This window comes from Coturnix japonica, chromosome 15 (genome assembly GCF_001577835.2).
Source record: "Coturnix japonica isolate 7356 chromosome 15, Coturnix japonica 2.1, whole genome shotgun sequence".
Lineage (NCBI taxonomy): Eukaryota > Metazoa > Chordata > Aves > Galliformes > Phasianidae > Coturnix > Coturnix japonica.
In genome coordinates this window covers 7,551,385-7,571,052 of record NC_029530.1, presented here as the reverse complement: position 1 = coordinate 7,571,052, position 19,668 = coordinate 7,551,385, and the positions used below count along the sequence as shown (strand labels likewise).

Here is a 19,668-nt window from a genome sequence, read left to right as displayed (position 1 = left end):
TTTTCTCTGTTACTGTATAACAGTTAGTACTTCTGCAATGAACTGCCAAGCTGGCTTTCATGTAGATTTTTCTCCGTGTGCCCCTTTTACTCCCACCACTCTGTTTTTCCTAACTTGAAATAATCTTTTGATGATTGTCGACGCTTCTCATTTTGCATTTCTAGAAACCTCTCAAAGAATACAGAAACAAAACCCCTTTGTAGTTTACTGATCAAGTTTCTGAGGCGATACCTCTCAGTGAGGTAAAGGAGGAAGATGATCTAACTCTAAAGAAATCCGAGCCGGTCTGCTTTCACAATTTTACTTCTTACTTTAGTAACACTTCTGGCTATGTTTGGGTGTTGGATTAGAATTTGACAATCGTCTGTTTGAGGTACAATGAAAAATTTCCCTATAATTACTGCGATTTATCTCAGCTTTATGTTACAGCCAGCCTTACTCATGCAGTTGGGTGTCTCCTCCTTGTCAAGCTGCTGCTGTGCCAGCTGTGTGACTTAATGACTTTTTCTTATTTTATCTTCTCTGAGTGTTCCATACTCAGACAAAAAGTTAGTTGCTTGTATTTTTGGACTTTACCTGTGTAATTTCTGATTTGAAAGAAATATCAGCAGTTTATTTTGTGTGGTCTTACATTTGACCTTATCAGTTAAGTTTTTGGCATATGGCTTCCATTAAAGTAGTTTTCAGGATCTTTTCTTAGACATGGTATATTTGTGTGCATTTGGTAAGTTTCATCTAATATTCCTTGAAAACAAAACAAACATGGCTGGCACGAGATAGCTTTGGTTGCAGCAGCTTACTGACTTATGCAGTCCACAAAATAAGTGTGCATATAGATCTGAAAACCTTTGGGTTGGTTTTTAAAAGGCAGATACTAAGGAATAGAAATGAACAGGCACGTTACTTAATCAGTAGTGCAGTTGAAAATGGCTTTCTAATTCTAGTAGTGCTTTTTTCTGTCTCCTTCATGACATAGCTGTAGGGTGGTGCCTTGCTTTGGGTGAGAGGTAGGGGGTCCTTAATCATGCATTGTTCCATAGTTTTGTCTTTTTCAAAGTGTTTAGACAGGGAGTGCAGGAAGAAAATGGGAGACCCACCCTTCAGTACAGCTGAATGCTGTTCTGGAGGTCGGTCTGTCTGCTGCAGGGTGCCTGTGTGCCATCGACCAACTGTTTCAGAAACCCTTTCAGGTGAGGTTTTGGTTCCTGCTGTGCCCAGGACTTTGGTGAACATCCACCACTTTCACATCTGTATATATATGCTATTACAACAGACAGCTAATAGCAACCCACCTTTGCTTTGTAATCTGTCAAGAAATATTTTTGCAAACAGCATTGTGTTCCTTTTTTTAGGATAAGCATTTTTTTTACTTCTTCAGCCAGTGAGCTTTCAATCATGTTAACAAACACAGCTGTAATTAGACATTGGCTGCTCTTGGTGCAAATGAATTGCAAAAATCCAGTGTCCCTGTAAAGTCCGAGCAGTGAGACCTAACATTTGAATGTTAAAAATCAGAATGTATCTTCAGTATTCCTGTGTCTGGGCTTCAATGATCTGTTTGCAAAATGCAATAACTTAATTACAGATTGTTGTGAAGTTAAGTATTGGAAGTACTTCAATGCAGCAACAGTGAGCATCAAAGAAATCCATGTAGGAATAATTATGTAGATAGATAAAAAAAGGATTTGAATGAGGTGCAGTAAATAGATTACGCATGTTGGGAAACTAATGTGAAATGAATTCTAGAGGCAGTAATTCAGGTTTCATTGCACTGAAAGAAATAAGGTTGTGGGGGAAAATGGAATGTGAATTGTGTTGCATTGACACTTATAATTATTTGATTTTCTTATCTTTCAGTTTTTAAAGAAGGGTTTTTATTGCTAACAAGGATGCAACATTTCCAGTAAATGGGAGTTTTTTTTCCTTGAGAACACTGTTTAATAAGCATACAACGTTAATTTCAGTTCCAATAAAAATATATACTGTAAAAATACTTTGATTTTTTGAGTCAAGTGTGGTCCCTGTTCGGGAGCATTCAGAAGAGAGCTGCTGCTTTGTAATTTTTCCAAGGCTTTGCTAAATAGTTTTCCCTGCCAACAGTGTAGCGTTACAGTTTCTCTAAACTGTTTACTAATTGGCTGCAGAGGAGGCAGTGCCTTCCAACCCATCCTGGAAATAGTGCATGGGTAAGTCAGAGGGAGAACGGCTGGCTGAAATTCCTTTGTTCAGCAAGGGCTGGAGATGACTAATGTCATTTAACCTAGTGCTCTTTCTTCAAGCTGAGTCATGTCTTGACCTATTTGGCTTGATAACATGTGCTACAAGTGCTTAAAAGCTTAATCTAATTTCTCTGCTCTCTTAGCAAGGTACAAATGCCAAGAGCTAATAGTTTGTCTGACTCATGTCAGACATGGTAGAATCACTGTTATAAGTGTTGCTAGCTGTCATCAAATTCTCAGCTGCAAAAAGAAGCTTTGTAATAGAGCGAGGTAGAATATTGGTTTTAACTAAGCATATGTAAATTCATTCATAATGTATAAAATCACTGTGTCTGGCTTCCACTATTTAACATGGATATGTATGTGGTACAGAGGTTACAAATCTGCAGAATTCTAAGTCATGATATAGAGCACCTGGCTAGGACCTTTTAGCAGGAATGTTGGTTGAGACTTCAAATGTGTTACCTAACTGAATATTACAGTTACTCAGGGGATGCTGTTAACCTTTTAATTTATTTTTGGTCCTTATAATAGGAAGAATATTCAGCCTATTACGATTGTTTCTCCATTTGACAAATTGCATTTTAAAGAGTGGTACTGTCTGCCAATTCATACTTGGGTACTTAGTATTTTTAGATGTTGCTTTACTCTGGAAGATGGATTCTGTATTTGGGAATCTGGCTCTTGAGATCCTTGTGCTTACTCTTGTCACATTCCAGGCAGCTGTTGTGGCTAACAGTAGCTTCAGGAATGATGTTAAGAGGTCAGACAAAGTGCATGAAACAAATGTCCTGTCTCTGAGAGTGCCCAGGAAGGAGTATGAAAACAAGGCAGGGATATATGGTGAAGGTGGCTTTTTCCCCCCCTCTTGGTACTATCTCTAGTGGTTTGTGGCTTAGCATTTTAAGCTAGAAATGGTACTTTATTTGTCTTGGATTGGTTTTTATTGTTGTTAGGTTTCATTTTTGTTGAGAATTTGTCCAACAGAAAATGCTTGATCATGTTCTCTTGAAGAACATTATGCAAACTTCCTAGTATTTGTTGGTTTATTTTCATACTTGGGGAACCTTTCCATCAAAATTGAGAAAAATTACACTTCATTGTAATTTCTTCTTTTTACACTTCCCTGTGATTTTTCATAATTATTGTTATTATTTTTTCCCCACTTAGTATAAAAAATATTGATTATTTCCTCTTCTGGGAGAGAGGAGACTTGGTTTCTATGGTCATTTGTGTGTAAGTAGTTGAAGTTCATTTTCAACTCACCTGCTCTGGATGGTGCAATGCAGTGAAGCTTCAGCATACTTGCACAGAGACAGGACTGGTCAAATGCGTACTTGTTACACTGATGGAATCTTTCACAGAAGAAGCGTTGGCTATGCAAACTTGTTAACCAGGTGTCTGTAACCTGTGTCTTACCTTTCTTTCAGACTAAGAGCAACGATGACCTTTTAGCAGGGATGGCCAGTGGTGGTGGAGTGACAATGACCAATGGTGTCAAGGCAAAAAAGAGCACGTGTGCATCAACAGTGTCTTCAGCTACAGGGACAACCATGAACACTCTGGAAAATAAACCTAAAACTGTTGCAGGTAGATGGATATTCTGATTCTTGAAGACAATAATTGGGTAGAATTTTATTTTCCTACCATGTAGTGCAGATGCAGACTGCCTAAGGAAGTGGTGGGTAAGGCCGTGGTCAAATAGAATACCTTCTGTGCTTTGGCCTTGATCCTCTTTACATATTTTGTAATATTGTAATTGCCTTTTTGGAGGATGCTCCTTTTAATTTTTTTTAGTACTGCTCATGTTTCTACTATATAATACTAGATCATGAAATTAATCTGGAGAGTTATGGCTTAATTTGTCTTTAAAAGGTTCAATCCACAAGCATTAAAACTTTAAGATGTGATTGCTTGCTACAATCAATGTGGGTTTTTTTTTAGTAAAAAAGTAAGAGAGCTTTCACAAACTGTTCAGAAAAGTGGAATTATTTAATGTACTCTCAAGCAAAATACATCTCGCCTTCCTCACTGTGTTTTAGATTCAGTAATGCTTGCAAAGCTGTAAATCATCTGGGAATAAAATAGCAATAATTCATCTATGCCTTTATGAAATGTGATGAAAATAGAGTAGAAAGTACCCTTATATTTTATGTAATCGTAATACATAATTCATCACTTAAATGCTTGCATTCAAAACTACTAAAAGGAGTGAAATTTAAACTTGCAGGAAAGCACTGCTGTTGTATTTGTACAGTTTGTCAGAAACTTTTAAATATAGGAAAAAAGAAACATGTAAATGTTACAGTTAAACTAAGGTTTGAGTTTCCAAATACTGCAGCAGCACAGCAGTTGAATAGCATGCATCAAATAAAATACTGCTGCTCTATCTCGTAAGTAGGTTTATTTAAACATTAACAGTAAATTTATTTTATGGAATGTGTTTGCCAGCATAGTTTAGAAAATCAGCCATTGTATGGCTAAAAATACTCAGTCTTACGTTGCAAATACAGTATTTTAAATGAGTATCCCTAACTTTCAAAAACCCTACAGGTTCCACAGCTAAGCGTAGCACTTCATCTGGAACTAAAGAATCGAGCTCTTCTAGGGAGAGAATACGTGATCGTTCCCGCTTGAGCCAGAGTAAAAAACTGCCTCTGACTGGACAGGGCAGCAATGATACGGTACTGGCAAAACGTTCCCGCAGTCGCACCAATCCAGAATTGGATATTCGGATGAGCAAGTCCAAGTCAGACAATCAGATCAGTGACAAAGCTGCATTGGAAGCAAAGGTGAATGATCTTCTGACGTTAGCAAAAACTAAAGATGTGGAGATCTTGCATCTGAGAAATGAACTAAGGGACATGCGTGCTCAGCTGGGACTTAATGAAGACCAAGTTGAAGGTGATGAAAAATCTGAAGAAAAAGAGGCCATTGTTGTCCATCAGCCAACTGATGTAGAATCTACGTTGCTACAGTTACAGGAACAAAACACTGCCATCCGAGAAGAGCTCAACCAGCTGAAGAATGAAAACCGAATGTTAAAAGACAGATTAAATGCATTAGGCTTCTCTTTGGAGCAAAGGCTGGACAACTCTGAGAAACTCTTTGGCTATCAGTCTTTGAGTCCAGAGATTACAGTTGGCAGCCACAGTGATGGTGGTGGAACTCTAACATCTTCTGTGGAAGGTTCTGCTCCTGGATCAATGGAAGATTTGTTAAGTCAGGATGAACATACTTTGATGGACAACCAACATAGTAATTCCATGGATAATTTAGATAGCGAGTGTAGTGAAGTTTATCAGCCACTGACATCAAGTGATGATGCTTTAGATGCTCCGTCATCTTCAGAGTCTGAAGGCGTACCAAGTATAGAAAGGTCTAGAAAAGGAAGCAGTGGCAACACGAGCGAAGTATCTGTAGCTTGTTTGACAGAGCGGATACATCAGATGGAAGAGAACCAGCACAGCACAGCAGAAGAGCTCCAAGCCACACTTCAAGAGCTTGCAGATCTGCAGCAAATAACGCAAGAGCTAAACAGTGAAAATGAAAGACTTGGAGAGGAAAAAGTAATCCTAATGGAGTCTTTGTGCCAGCAAAGTGATAAATTGGAACATTTCAGTCGTCAGATAGAGTATTTTCGGTCTCTTTTAGATGAACACCATATTTCCTATGTAATTGATGAAGATATGAAAAGTGGTCGCTACATGGAGTTGGAGCAGCGTTACATGGACCTTGCAGAGAATGCCCGGTTTGAGCGGGAGCAGCTGTTAGGTGTTCAGCAGCACTTGAGCAACACTTTGAAGATGGCAGAACAAGACAATAAGGAGGCCCAAGAAATGATAGGGGCATTGAAAGAACGCAATCACCACATGGAACGGATCATTGAGTCAGAACAGAAAAGCAAAACAGCAATAGCATCAACCTTAGAGGAGTACAAAGCCACAGTAGCCAGTGACCAGATAGAGATGAACAGGCTGAAAGCTCAGTTAGAGCATGAGAAGCAGAAGGTGGCTGAGTTGTATTCGATACACAACTCTGGAGACAAATCAGATATACAAGATTTGCTGGAGAGTGTCAGGCTGGATAAGGAGAAAGCAGAGACACTGGCCAGCAGTCTGCAAGAGGAGCTGGCACACACTCGTAATGATGCTAATCGATTGCAAGATGCCATTGCTAAGGTAGTGTTTACATTCGCTGTGTTTTTAACATCACCTCTATATCAAGCCTTTCACTGTTGGTCATTGCAGTTCTTTCAGAAATAGAGGATTAATTACAAGGCTGATTGGATTGTGGTAAGGTTAGGATTAGTGGCTTTCTTCACTTTTATTATGAAAGTGCTGCAGGCTTTTTAAAAATATATATAATCACAGAATTATAGGGAAGGCATTTGAGTTGGAAGGGACATATAAGGTCATCTACTGCAAATTCCCTGTAGTGAACAGGGACCTCTGCAGCTCGTTCAGGTGCTCAGAGCCCCATCCAGCCTGACCTTGAATATCTTCAAGAATGGGGGCTTCTGCTTCCTCTGGGCACCCTGTGCTACTGTCTCACCACATGTATTGTGAAAAACTTCTTCCTTATATCCAGTCTAAATCTTCCCTCCTTTAGTCTGAAACCATCTCCTCTTGTCCTTGTAACATCAGTCCCTAAAGAGGTTGCCCCTTCCTTCTTACAGACTCTAAGAGAAATTGAAAATATCTGTAAACCTGCTGTCAGGTCCTCCAGGAGTCTGAGCAGCCCCTGCTCTCTCAGCCTGTCCCTGTAGGGGGAGGTGTTCCATGTAATTTGCTAGCTAAAGGTTTTAGTTTTGAATGAAAAAAGAAAATGTAAGCTTTTAAAAAATTATTAAATATGGCAAATACATGAACGTTTTTACTAATGATCCAACCAGGAGCAGCTTGTGTGTTAATTGTGTTTTGGATCCAAATGTTGTAGTTCTAGACCACCTATAGTGACTTTAATGAAACTAATTTATCTAGTAAAAATGTCCTATCCAGTATTTATTTGAAGGTAAGTCTTCCTGATAAGAAAGTTTGTTGAACATGTTGTCTGAGCTATATGTTAATTGCAGGTCAATAGCCAGTTAGAATTAATCCTAATTAGAGATTTAAGTAAAGTAAAATTTTAATAATTAAAGTTGGGTAGTGATATTTAAATAAATACTGAAACAGGTAATTTAAAGCAGGGCATTTTGTGGATTAAAATTGGTGCCTGTGCTGACCCGCCCTAAGCCATGACCTTGTTTTTTGCTGTTGGGCATGGGAGTGAATGTTAAAGAGCCTCTGATCTCAGCTTGTTATTTAAGCTGCAGTTTCATGAGGCAGGATAAAATGGTCTTGGTGTTCCTGAAAAGAGATCTACTGTCTTTTTCTTTCCCTGTCAGGTGTTTTTTTAATTAAGCAGATCAGTAGCTTCTAAGACTTTTCAGGGAACTGCTTCAAATCGCTGACACACATCACATGCACAAATATGAATCTTGCTACTAGGTTAAGGAACCAGAAAGCATTAATATCGATGCACGAGGAAGAGCAGATTTCTCATGGCAAGATAAAGAAAGGATAAAGACTTTTCCCCTGTGTACATAGTAGCCAGATGTTAAGTTGTATCAGTTGCTCTTGAAACCTCAGTACTGTGGTTCTTACTGCTTTCCCTGAATACAGGATTCTGCTGATAGAGTAGCTGAGGAAATCTCATTTATTCAATTTGTGAGAAAAACAGTTTGACACAGAAAAGTAGTTGCATCTACAGTTTTAAAGGCTTATGTTTAACTTCTTGGCCCTTGCCCTTTCCTATGGTTCCAAAAATATATTGTAGGTATGCTAGCTGGAAAACAGAAAGTTTATCTTTAAAAGAATACAGTTTAGTTGTGACACCTGGTGTTTCATTCTCAGGTTGAAGATGACTACAGAGTATTCCAAGAAGAAGCCAAGAAACAAATAGAAGACCTTAATGTGACTCTAGAAAAACTTCGGGCAGAACTAGATGAGAAAGAAACTGAGAGAAGTGACATGAAAGAAACTATCTTTGAGTTGGAGGATGAAGTAGAGCAGCATCGTGCTGTGAAGCTTCATGACAATCTCATCATATCTGATTTGGAGAGTAAGTGTTGTGTGTTGCTTGTGTAACTTATTAAGCAGAACACTGAAACAGTGAAAATATTCTCATTTGTCTGAGTTCAAGTCACCCTTATAATGCTAGGGGGGAAAAAAAGCCAGGTTTTCTTTTCCAGTCCCACTGTTTTATGGTTACATATTTATGGTACACTCACCTATCTGTCTGTTTCCCCTCTGACCCTGAGCCCTGCTCGGACATTCCTACCACAGATTGGAATTCAGCAATTAGTCTCCATCTGAACAAGAACTTGGGCAGCTGCGCCTTCTGAAAGCTGTTATATGTTCCGTGCTACTTAGGGAATTAAAATGTCTACTCTTCTAAATAAGATAATGAAAAGCCAAAGTATTATTCCTTTTCACTGTAAATAAATATTTTAAATTGATCTGCTATCAAGGAAAGATAGTCGTTTAAGTAATCAAAACTGCTTATTCAGCTGAAAAGCAGTATTTTCAGATGTGGATGTCAACTTAGTTTCCCCAAGCAGTGTTTCCTTATCTTGCAAGACAATTGCTGTTTCACTTCACAAAATTCTTTAAGCTTTTTATTCTTTTTCCTCCTCTTTCTGTGCCAAAGCCAAAGGAACATATTCCCATCCAGGAATGGGAGTTGAAGTGTATGGGCAGTGGCTCTGACGTTGTTCCTGAAGTCATTTTACAGCAAACACTGCAAAAGATGAACGCTTCTCTACTTATGTTTTTTCCCTTTGTCTTAACTGAAATCCATTCGTACCGTCAAGTAACCGTTTAGGTGTTTACTTAGTAATACCTAATTAAAAGGCAGCTCTAATTTTTAGATGATTCTGCCTTGGAAATAGGGCATGTCGTTTTGACGGGCGTTTTGTAAGGATGTTTCTGCAGTCTCAGAAAACAGCTGTAACTGCTAAACGTGCTGGTGGGAAAAAATTCTATTGGTGCTGAGATTTTCAACAAAAATCGCTGTAGTCTGATACTTGTATGTGCAGAAATAGTTCTGGAAAGTCAGCTGGGCTGTTTGGTGTGGTTACTTCTGGAGGAAATGAGCATCTGGAGAGTGACATCTAGCGAACAGAAGAAGGGATTGCACACGAAGAATTGTGGGAGTGCATGCAACATGTAACAGGCAGAGTGTTAATAATTTGTATTAAAGTCATAGGAAAGTACATCTTACTCTACACAGTTCTCTCTATGTTGATCAGACCTGTGGGCTGATCTGGTTTTCTACCGGACAAATACTGTGCTTTCAAATGTGGAGATGTGTTGTAGGTTTATGTAATCTCTCATTTGCCTGGTGTCAAGTATGGGAGAATTTCAGAGAACATGAGAGCTTGCCTAATGACAAACTTGCTGGCTGACTGAGAGTGATGGTGAGACAGCAAATAAGTGGCAGGTGTTAAATGGCAGAAAATTATCTCTTAATGAAATCAGAGAAGAGAGACTTTACAATCAGGAGGAAGATGCTTCATTTATGAGCTGATGAGTTTGCATTCAGTGTTGATGAGCCACTGCACTAACAAGTCATGTAGGATCACGCAATGCTCTGGCCTGACTGCCTGGAGCATGCCTCATTGCAGGCTTTCCTAATTCTAGGAAAGTTCAAGGATCATACAATGAGACATGTTTCACGGCTATTGGAACATTATTATCACATTTTAGCTGTTATTATATAAGTGCCTGGAAAAAACAGTGATCTCTTGGATAAGGACAGTGGAATTCTGAAGTCATTGATTAAAAGCATACATATGCTCTTGCAGTCAGCCCAGGTGTGTCAGGGCCTACAGCCAGTGTCACCTGAACTTGCCACCAGTGGAATAAGGAGACTTAGCCATAGTGATTCGGGACTAAATCAGGAAAATAAATACTGAAATAACCCTTAAGTTCCGTGCTATCACTAGGCACAGCAAGCTGAAGCAGCCTGCGTGGGGCCAAGCTCTGGCACAAAGGTGTTGGTGAGAAGGAGAGCAGCAGCAGAGCCTTGCGCTAGGTGGTGTGTGTGCTCCAGTTTTCGTGTGCCACTTCAGACAGGCTTCAGTAGTCAGGTAACCAAGCTGGCACGGTCATCAGCATTGCTAAGGGAGGGAAAAAATAAATCTGTTCTTCCCAGCAGTTAACAGATAAATTGATATGGAGGATTTTGTATCATGATTTGCAGAAAGTCTATGTTTGTAGGTTAACTTGTTGGTTGTCAGTGTTCTGATGCCTGAAAATACTTGCTGAACTTTCACTTACTGCAAGGTATGAGTGTTAAATGTATCAGTTCTCTTCATCCATCAGTATTTCAGTCAGTACGTATTTTGTACAAGACTAGGTGAGCCAGAAGTGTGATTCAGTGAATGAGTGCTTCTACTGTAGGGCAGTCAGAGTTAGTTTTTAATACTATCTCGTTTTCAAAAGGACCTTGACAGTAGTTATCAAGCATGCTTGTTAGAAATGATGTTTTGTCCTTTCCTATGTAATACTGGGAAAATAAATCAAGCATTAGTCTTTAATTATTTGTACATTTTAGAGAAGACTGGGGGAGGCAGTGAAGATGCAGCAAGGAAAGGTACCCAGAGCAGCTGTACAACAGTGGCTGCCCCCTGCCTGTTGTTACTGCGTGGCTCTGTGGCCTGCAGAGCCAATGTGAAGAGTGGAGTTCAGCAGTAAGAGGGGAGATCCCTTATCTCAGTCTATCTAAAGTTTCAAATTCTTTTCAGTTCTGTTTTTCTGAATCTCTTCGATGGATTTGAGGTTTATGCAAAGGTAACTGTTTCCAACAACTGCTATGAAATGCTCTGTATTGTTTATGGTAACTGCAGAATATTCAGACCATTGTGTTTTACTTCAAAGCATAAATATACTAAAACTTAATGGTGCGTTTCATATCTCACAAAAGCCCAAAACAATGGCATTATACAACCTTAGCTCTAGATGCATTTCTAGTTTCTGGTTTGTGGTTATTTTTAGATGAACTGCAGATTGCTTTCAGTAGTAGAACAAATTTTACTTTTAAGGATAGTCTTTGAACCACTTGTTAAAAGGACCACCATCTACTCAAATTCATTTCAAAGTGCTACTGAAAGCTCTTATATACTTGCCATCCCAGCCAAAAGGTACCTAATTTGCAAATTTGTGTTGGTGTTCTGCTGTTGTTTTTTAGCTGATGGTGGTTTTTAGCATGAAGGAAAAAACAGTGGGGAGTGGAAGCAACTTGTATAACTTTCACCTGAAGCTGCCATTTCAGTGCTGACTTTATCTCAACCAAGTTTTATATACAGATAAATTAAACATAGGAGAATCTTGAGTGCAACAGCAGCATGTGGTTTGAGTGGCGTTGTCTGTTAAGGCTGTCTTCAAAACTTAAAGATCAGTCAGATGTATCTTAAATTGTGCAATCCTGTAAGAATGAGATTCATACAGAAATATTTGTCTAATTTTACTGTTTCAACTTTCACAAGCCAGAGAGGTTATCAGTATTTCAGACCAACTAAGGTTTATATCATACTTGTACAGAAATCAGCCGTGGCATTTAAAGCTTTTGAGTTGGGTCTGTTGAGACAGCGCTGAAGAATTTCTTCTGATGAAACCAGAAAGAATTCCATGGCTGAAAAATTTTAATGTTCTTGTAAGAACATTAAAAGCTGAGGCTTTTGAATGTATATATCATAAATGGGTTTAAATGTGCACTTAGTCATTGTTGCACTTGATTTAAACATTTTGAAATGCTTACTGTCTTCCATTTAGTCTGCCACAGCTTCATCTTTACTGTTAGGAAGATGAATGTGGCAGAAGACAAGGAGTAGTGAAGTGATAGGCTTCCTCGGGGAGAAGGTGATAGTGGTAGAACATTGATTTGGAGCAAATCATGGGTTCAGTGTTTTTCCTGAGCCCTAATAACCAGGTCAGAATCCTTCAGGGTGTTACATCTAGGGAAATGAGACCCTCAAAACCTTACAGAATTAATTTATCTCCATGAATGTGTGCATTATGCACATTCAGTCTTTGTGAAAAGGTTGCTGCCAGTACATGCTGGAAGTGTTTCTTTCCAGCAGAAGTTGAGGCAGTGAATCTGCTCTACAACATGGTTAATCAGTTGGCCTATCTGTTCTACCTTTTGGAAATACACAGTGCTATAAAAATGAAACGTCTTCCAGTCCAGGATCAGTGAAGGGACACACTAACGAGAGGCTTAAGTTCTTCTTCATTAGTTGCTTAGTTATAAGAATGGAGTAATCAATCACACTGTCCTTGTGTATTGAATAAAGTACCAAATGAATAATAATTGCTGTAGCCAACCTGTCAGACGCCACGTTAGGAGCTGCTGCTGATTACCCTGCATACCCTTTTGTGCAGCTGCTGACAGAATTGAGGAACCATCTATTTCATAACATAATTGCATTGACTGTTTGTCCCTTTGCTGTAAACGTAGCTTGTTTCTACTCCAAATAGTAGCTTGATAGACAAGAATGTAAAATTCTTGTGGACTCAGGTAGAAATTTATCCCTGCTGAAGGCACAGCAGTATTCTGTTGGCTGCTTTGTCGCAGAGGAGGAAATTAATCAGGAGGTTTAATGTATTTGAAGACACCCGTTTTAGGATCTTTCCCTGTTAATTTGCCCACCTATCAAATAAAAATAATACATACTTTTTTTATTTGCTCTTTTATACTGCTTTGTCATCTTAATGTTGTGACAGGAATTGTTTGTTTTTGCTATTCCCTCACTAGTCATAGAGCAGCAGGTACCTATCGAGGTTTTCTGCCAAATTATTTCTAGTAATACTATTTTTCTCCTGATGGCTTTGATTATACCAAAGTGTTCTCTGAGTAAGTTTTAAAAACATTTATAGGTTGTTTCAGTTACTGTTTCTTAAGTAAATAGAGTCCTGGATACAGTGTTACAGGGAATTTTACTTTCATTGCAGATACAGTTAAAAAACTTCAGGACCAAAAGCATGACATGGAAAGAGAGATAAAGAATCTTCACAGGAGACTCCGGGTAGGTTGAAAACAGAAAAGCACAATAAATTATGGAAAAAGTAATATGATCAAATGCAATGCCATTAAAATTACTGGTGAGAGCAAGGCATCCCAGGGGAGTATATATATTTACTAACTGAGACTGAAAATTAATTCTGAAAAACTCTCAGCATTCCAGAAATGTGGTGTTGTACTTTGGAGAATATGTTCCTATGTCTGCTGATGTATTGTTTAATACATACATTTTCAATATTAGGAACATTCTCTCAGGTTGTTTCTAGCAAAACTTGTTGAATGTGAGTTGTAAGCTAAGCTATGCACGGTACCAGTGGTGAGTGCCTTTAATTGCTCCTGAAAATTGTTTGTTGTAGTAACATGGGGAAAATATGAATAATATGCATAACTTTTTTTTTTTTTAACTTCAAAATTCTTGCTGCTGCTTTCAGTTTAATGTTTTGTTTGCTATAGGAGGAGTCAGCAGAATGGCGTCAGTTCCAAGCTGATCTCCAGACTGCGGTGGTTATAGCAAATGATATAAAGTCGGAGGCCCAGGAAGAGATAGGAGACCTCAAGCGAAGATTACACGAAGCTCAGGAAAAAAATGAGAAGCTCACTAAGGAGTTGGAGGAAATCAAGTCACGCAAGTATGCAAGAGACAATGGGAATATTGTCTGTCCTGTGGGGGGATATGATTTTGAAAATCCAGTATGTGTTATCGAGACTCTGGAAGCTGTAAATTCTTCCTTTCACTGTAAACAAGTTGCCTCGTGCAGGCTTTCAGGAGTAATATAGGTAAATGTAGACGAAAAGGTTATTTCTTTTCTATATACTTCCCCTCCAAGAATATTTAGTTTGGCACTTTGATAGAAACTTTTTTCTCACAGGGGACTTTTTCCCAGCAAATGTCTGGACTTAATTCATCTTCCTTCAGTATGGAAAATAAGCAGTGTCAACTTTTCTGTGCATCATGAATGCTTCCCCTTAGTAGCCAGGGCTTTTGCTATGATAAATACAGATGTTCTTTTACCTGAGAAGAAACCTTCTGCATACATCCTGTACTGTTTTCTTTCCTCTCACAATTATTTCTGGCAGTAATTAGAGGCACTTCATATAAATTAAGATTTTAGATAAAATATTTCAGATTATAATATGTCCCAGGTTGAATTGTGTGATACAGTTATTTCAAAACCAAGTCATACATCTTCCAGAAGTATTAAAGTTCTCAAAACTTACATGGAATAGTGACATCTTGAGCTGCACCATTTGAATCCTGACTGCATTGTCTGTAAGGATTTGAACAGAGGTTTAGCTTACAAGTAGAATAATGATATTTGTGATGTGTATATGTTAAACAATTTTCTTGTCATGTGGATGAGCTCTGCAAAGGATACATGGTGCCTATCTCAAGTCCTACTTCCTGCGTAGGCTATGGAACTTGGGAAAAGCCTGATGGTAAAGAAATGAGGGGTAGGAAGAACAGGCGGGTGACAGTGAGTGGTGGGTGTAAGACTCCTTGTCTGAGCTAAGAGCTCTAAACTAATGAACATTACTAATATACTTCAGGAAAAATTGTTATCATTCAATCACTCCTTGGGGGGGGGGAAAATTCCACAAACTTTGAAGTTACAGCTGTACTTTGGTAGGTAGAATTGGCTTGCTGATTCCAGTCAGTATATTCAGTAATTATCTACACACAGCCAACTTTTATCATTTGATTCACTATAGACAGCGAAAAAGGAGGCAGTTGAGATAGGAAGTGAAAGTGGTGTAAATGCTGCATTGAAGGGGAGGTGGTGAGAAAGTATGTTACATCAAATGAAGCAGAAAACAGATTGTGTTTTAATTGAAATTGTAGAAAATAGATCATTTGAAACAACTTTTTCTTGTCATAGCAGTAATACTGAATACAATAACCACCATAAATATTCTCTTCTAAAATCCTTGTTTATTTTGATTCAAAGCTTATTTGGATACTGCACAGAGAACAGTGCCAGGAACAGATTCTTACTTAGTTACAATTGATTTAAATTGTTTTCTGTTTATGCAGGCAAGAAAAAAATCCCCCCTCTGAGCTGATTATTTTCATGTGAAATGGTGAAATTTTTGAGCCTTAAATTTTCAATTCATATATGCATGTGAATGTATTTGTGTATATGAGAGGAACAGAAATTAATAGAAATTAAGCCTTAAGTGGGGTATTGATTTGATAGACTTTTTGTCTGTTGCTTAAGCTGTCTTGCTGATTAATACTGAGAACTTAAAGTGATAATGTAGGATGATAATCTGTTCCTAAATTACATTGGAAAGAAAACAGGGTTAATGACTAATTCTTTTTTTTTTTTTAATTTAAATTTGTCTTCAAATTTATGTTCCAGTTTTAACACTTTGTATGCTAAGGTGGCTTTAAATGCCTTAAACATGCTGCATATTGATTTCAGGCAGGAAGAGGAACGTGGGCGAGTGTACAATTACATGAATGCTGTGGAGAGGGATTTGGCAGCTCTGAGACAGGGAATGGGGCTGAGCCGCAGGTCGTCCACCTCCTCAGAGCCAACTCCGACTGTCAAAACACTCATCAAGTCCTTTGACAGTGCCTCCCAAGGTAACTATCTGCAGCCAGTGCAGTCTGTACCAAGTTATTATTTTGGATGTGTAGACATGAACACCTCTAATGGCTTAGCTAATTTGCAGATAAGTTGTTCCAATGTGCCATCATAATTTATAAGCGATAGCTGAAAAAAATCAACCTAAATTAGACTGCATGACAGGTTATTCACAGTGGCTAAGGGCAAGCGTCATTTTTTTTATCCTTATTTTTCGTTCTCTGTCAAATTGCAAGTGATTCATGTGTTAGACACTTTGATTCAGTGCTGCTTCATATTAGAAACACATAAACTCACATGACATAATTGTTGCTGGAAGCACAACTGACTTCAGCCTTTCTCTTAAGCTGTGAACATACGTGCTGAATTAAGCATTCTTAAATCTCTGTAATAGCTAGAACTGGGCTTGTTTCATTTTATAACTTATGTTCTTATAGTCAGTGCTAATAAAAGTTCAAAACAGGCTCCAACCAGTTTCACCATGAAATAAATAAAGAGTAACTTCTGAAATGCAAAGGGTTTCACTATTGAGACAATAGACCTCATGGTAATAGTCTGGTTGTGAGAACAGCTGCTGTTGTCCTCTATAGATGAGCAGAATAAGGAGTCTAATTAATTACCCTAAAATGGGAAATGGATTTTAGGTTTGACTACATTTGAAGTGGTAATGGAAATATTTTATGTGCCACAAGCCTTTCGACCTTGAGTTTCATTTTTGTTAGTATCACTAAGTTTTTGATGCAGAAAAGCTTGACTGAAAGTAGATTATATGATCAGTATTGCAATAAGTGTATTATGCACAACTAATCTATTTCTGCATACCTTATGCCTGAAAATTTGTTATAAAAGTTCCTCTATTACTTGATGATTCTATAAATGGTTCTATTTCAGTCTGTGTTCTCATTTTTCATAGATATTTACATTTTCTAATTTTTGTAGAGTTAACTTAAAAGGTTTTTTAATCTATTCTTCAAGAAAATGCTCTCTTGACAAAGTCTGGTAAAACAACAAAGCCTTTCTATCTTTTTTCACCTTATATTTTAAGCTGGTATCTATCTTCCTCAGCATTTATGCCTAATCATGGTGTTATAGAATTAGATGACTAACCAGCCAGCTCAATATTTCTGTTCTCATGTGTTTCTAAACCTGGTATTTATTTAATTCAAAATTTCAGAAAGTGTATTACACAACAGTAAGTCTGCATTAGCTGTGGGGCTTGAATTGAAAGCTAGAAAGCAGATACAGGGGGGATGTCTTACTAGCAGGCCCAGGAGCCTGCTGCTGTGTCTTCAGTTGCCTGGAGATCAGAGAACTAGTTATGCTCTCATTTACATCTATCAGCTTAATAGCATCCTACACCTTAGCTTTGTCCACCTCTTAGTAACCTTAGAAATATTTTTACTGTGACTGAGATGTTCAAGACAGAAAATGAATATGACTGTGGAGGAGTGAATGTGATGACAGACTTGTAAATGGTTTTGCAGGCAGTTGCTACCTGAAATTTTCAAAGATGCTATTTTGTAAAATTAGGAGTTTAAAACACAGATGGAGAATTTGCTACATGCGGCCAGACTGCTTGTTCATTCAAAATGGGGCAGTGCTCCTGATGGTTTCCTTGCTGTGTTTCTTCCAGTTCCAAGTCCTGCTGCTGCCACAATTCCTCGCACTCCTCTGAGTCCGAGTCCCATGAAGACACCCCCAGCTGCTGCTGTATCCCCTATGCAGGTATGTATTTTATGAACACATTTAATTCTTTGTTGAAGAAGAGCACATGAATCTACAACTGGTAATACACAAATGTTGGTTGTCTTTATGATAAAATGATGCTGCAAGTAAGTAGCTCCTAAAATGTTAGTTCTAATGAAAGCGTATTTCCCCCAAGGAGACCTCTGAGAAAATGACATTTAGGCAGCTGTATTTGAGAAATGAAAAAGTGCTGTGGTTTTGCTATTGATACAGCCCACATATCTTCCTTCTTCATCCCCACTGTTCAGGTCCACGTGGAGATGCCTCCTTAAAAGCTTATTTTCTTTTTAAGGGCTTTATTGTAACTTAGGTATGTTTTGCTATGTGTCCCATTTCTTTAATGTCTCTTCAAGCATTGCAATTAAAGAAAAATTGCAAAAGGCTCTAGCCTGCCCTGTGCTTTCCCAGGGAGTTTTTCATGGCAAACCCTATTGTAAATACAAGAAATGACAACATAATTTGAAAGTTATTGGTAGCTGTTGCCAACTCTTACAATTCCTTTGCTGCTGAGGACTGTAAGCGGAAAACTATATTCCCTAGTTTTAGACTCACTGTTTATCAGTTCTTAGTCTTGTGCTTGGTGTGGAAGCAGCAGTCACCTCCTTTGGAAAGTGGACTGAGCTCTGTGCAATCTGTCAGCAGTTATTAGTATAAATGTATCCCACGCTGCATGTGCTTTTGTTACCAGACCTGACCTGAGAGGAATGAAGTCATTGTAAATTGATTATCTTTGTTCATTTTGTACTGGCTGAGAGTTTTGTCCAGTTGCTGATTGTACTGTGTGTTCTATTGTGTCTCCTTTGAAGCTTTCTCAATGTGTTCAGCCTTTATAGGAGTCTAGGTAAAGGAGACAACACTGCACTAAAGAATGTATCATCAATACATTAATGCTCAGCTTGATAGAGCTAGCTGCATAAAGAGATTTCACCAAAAGCAAACAAACTTAAGGACAAAGATGGCTCCAGATTCTCAAAAAAAACCCACAATTAATTGTTATACTCTATGCTTTTAATGTCATTAATCCTCCTGTTGTCTTTGATGTATTACTTGAATGATTTATTTACTTGTTTTGAGATCCGTCACTCTTGATGACAATTTTCTAAAGCATTTAAATGTGACATTCTCTGGTTTTTATTGGTCTGCCTTTCTATTCTGATTATTTCCATTCTCTTGTAGAAAGAGGAAATTTGTGTTTTTTAGTTTTCTGCTCTCTTAGAATTGTAAAGTGGTCTTTTCATAAGTAGTTGCTGCATGAATTGATCTATAGACTCTCTCACCTTACAGAACTTATCTATGGTTTGAGATCTTGAGTAAAGGTGGAAGAGTTGTTTTCTATATGACTGTTGCAGTTCTTATTATCAGATACTTCTAAAAGCTATCACAGGAAATACCAGAGTGGGCACTTAATGAGAAATGGAAAACAACCAGACAAAAACCCCTTTCTAGCTCTGGGTCTGAACCCATAGTAAAGCTTAGTGGTTGTATACCAGACCTTAACAATATTGCAAAACAGTTGGAAAAAATATACATAAACACATTGCTTTTTAGAATGTAAAACACAGCAAAACTTAACCCAGAAGTGGCAATGTGGTTGTCTAGAAAGGTTTATAAAGGAAAGGTTTATTAGGTATGTAACTGGTTTCCCCAAGTACTTTCTTTTTCAGTTTTGTAGCTGGAAGAATGAAGCAGATGTGGTTTCAGATTCCCTGATCAACAGTGAATGTCCAGTTCTGTTTTGAACATACAAGAAGCTTTCAGGCTCCAGGCTTTTCAGTGTCAAACTTCCACAGTGTAACTACTTAGTGTTCAAAGAGCTGTGTTTATTTCGAAATTGGCGTAACATCTTACTAAGGTATTCATTTAAGTATGTACTGAAGTGCAAAGTGGTCAGAAATAGATACCTGGATGGTAGCTGAAGGTTATGTATCTGTCCACAGCTAACAGCAGATTACACCATTTAAGGGTCAGAAGCAAAATAGATGGAGGGATTTGTTCTTGCCATAGTTCTGCCTCAAATTTGAAGTGTCAGATGTTTGTTCTTTTTTCTGTTG

The 19,668-nt window shown here is 38.2% G+C and overlaps 1 protein-coding gene across 1 annotated transcript in view; it reads left to right on the top strand.

Annotated features, from left to right (window-relative positions):
• The window catches only part of SPECC1L (sperm antigen with calponin homology and coiled-coil domains 1 like), a 57,678-nt gene that overhangs the window by 10,970 nt on the left and 27,040 nt on the right, over positions 1-19,668 (top strand). The window contains exons 3-9 of the mRNA XM_015878185.1: positions 3,650-3,809; positions 4,773-6,400; positions 8,114-8,321; positions 13,214-13,287; positions 13,737-13,912; positions 15,707-15,870; positions 17,505-17,596. Coding sequence (XP_015733671.1) covers positions 3,650-3,809; positions 4,773-6,400; positions 8,114-8,321; positions 13,214-13,287; positions 13,737-13,912; positions 15,707-15,870; positions 17,505-17,596 — 2,502 coding nt within the window. The remainder of the gene's footprint in view (positions 1-3,649; positions 3,810-4,772; positions 6,401-8,113; positions 8,322-13,213; positions 13,288-13,736; positions 13,913-15,706; positions 15,871-17,504; positions 17,597-19,668) is intronic.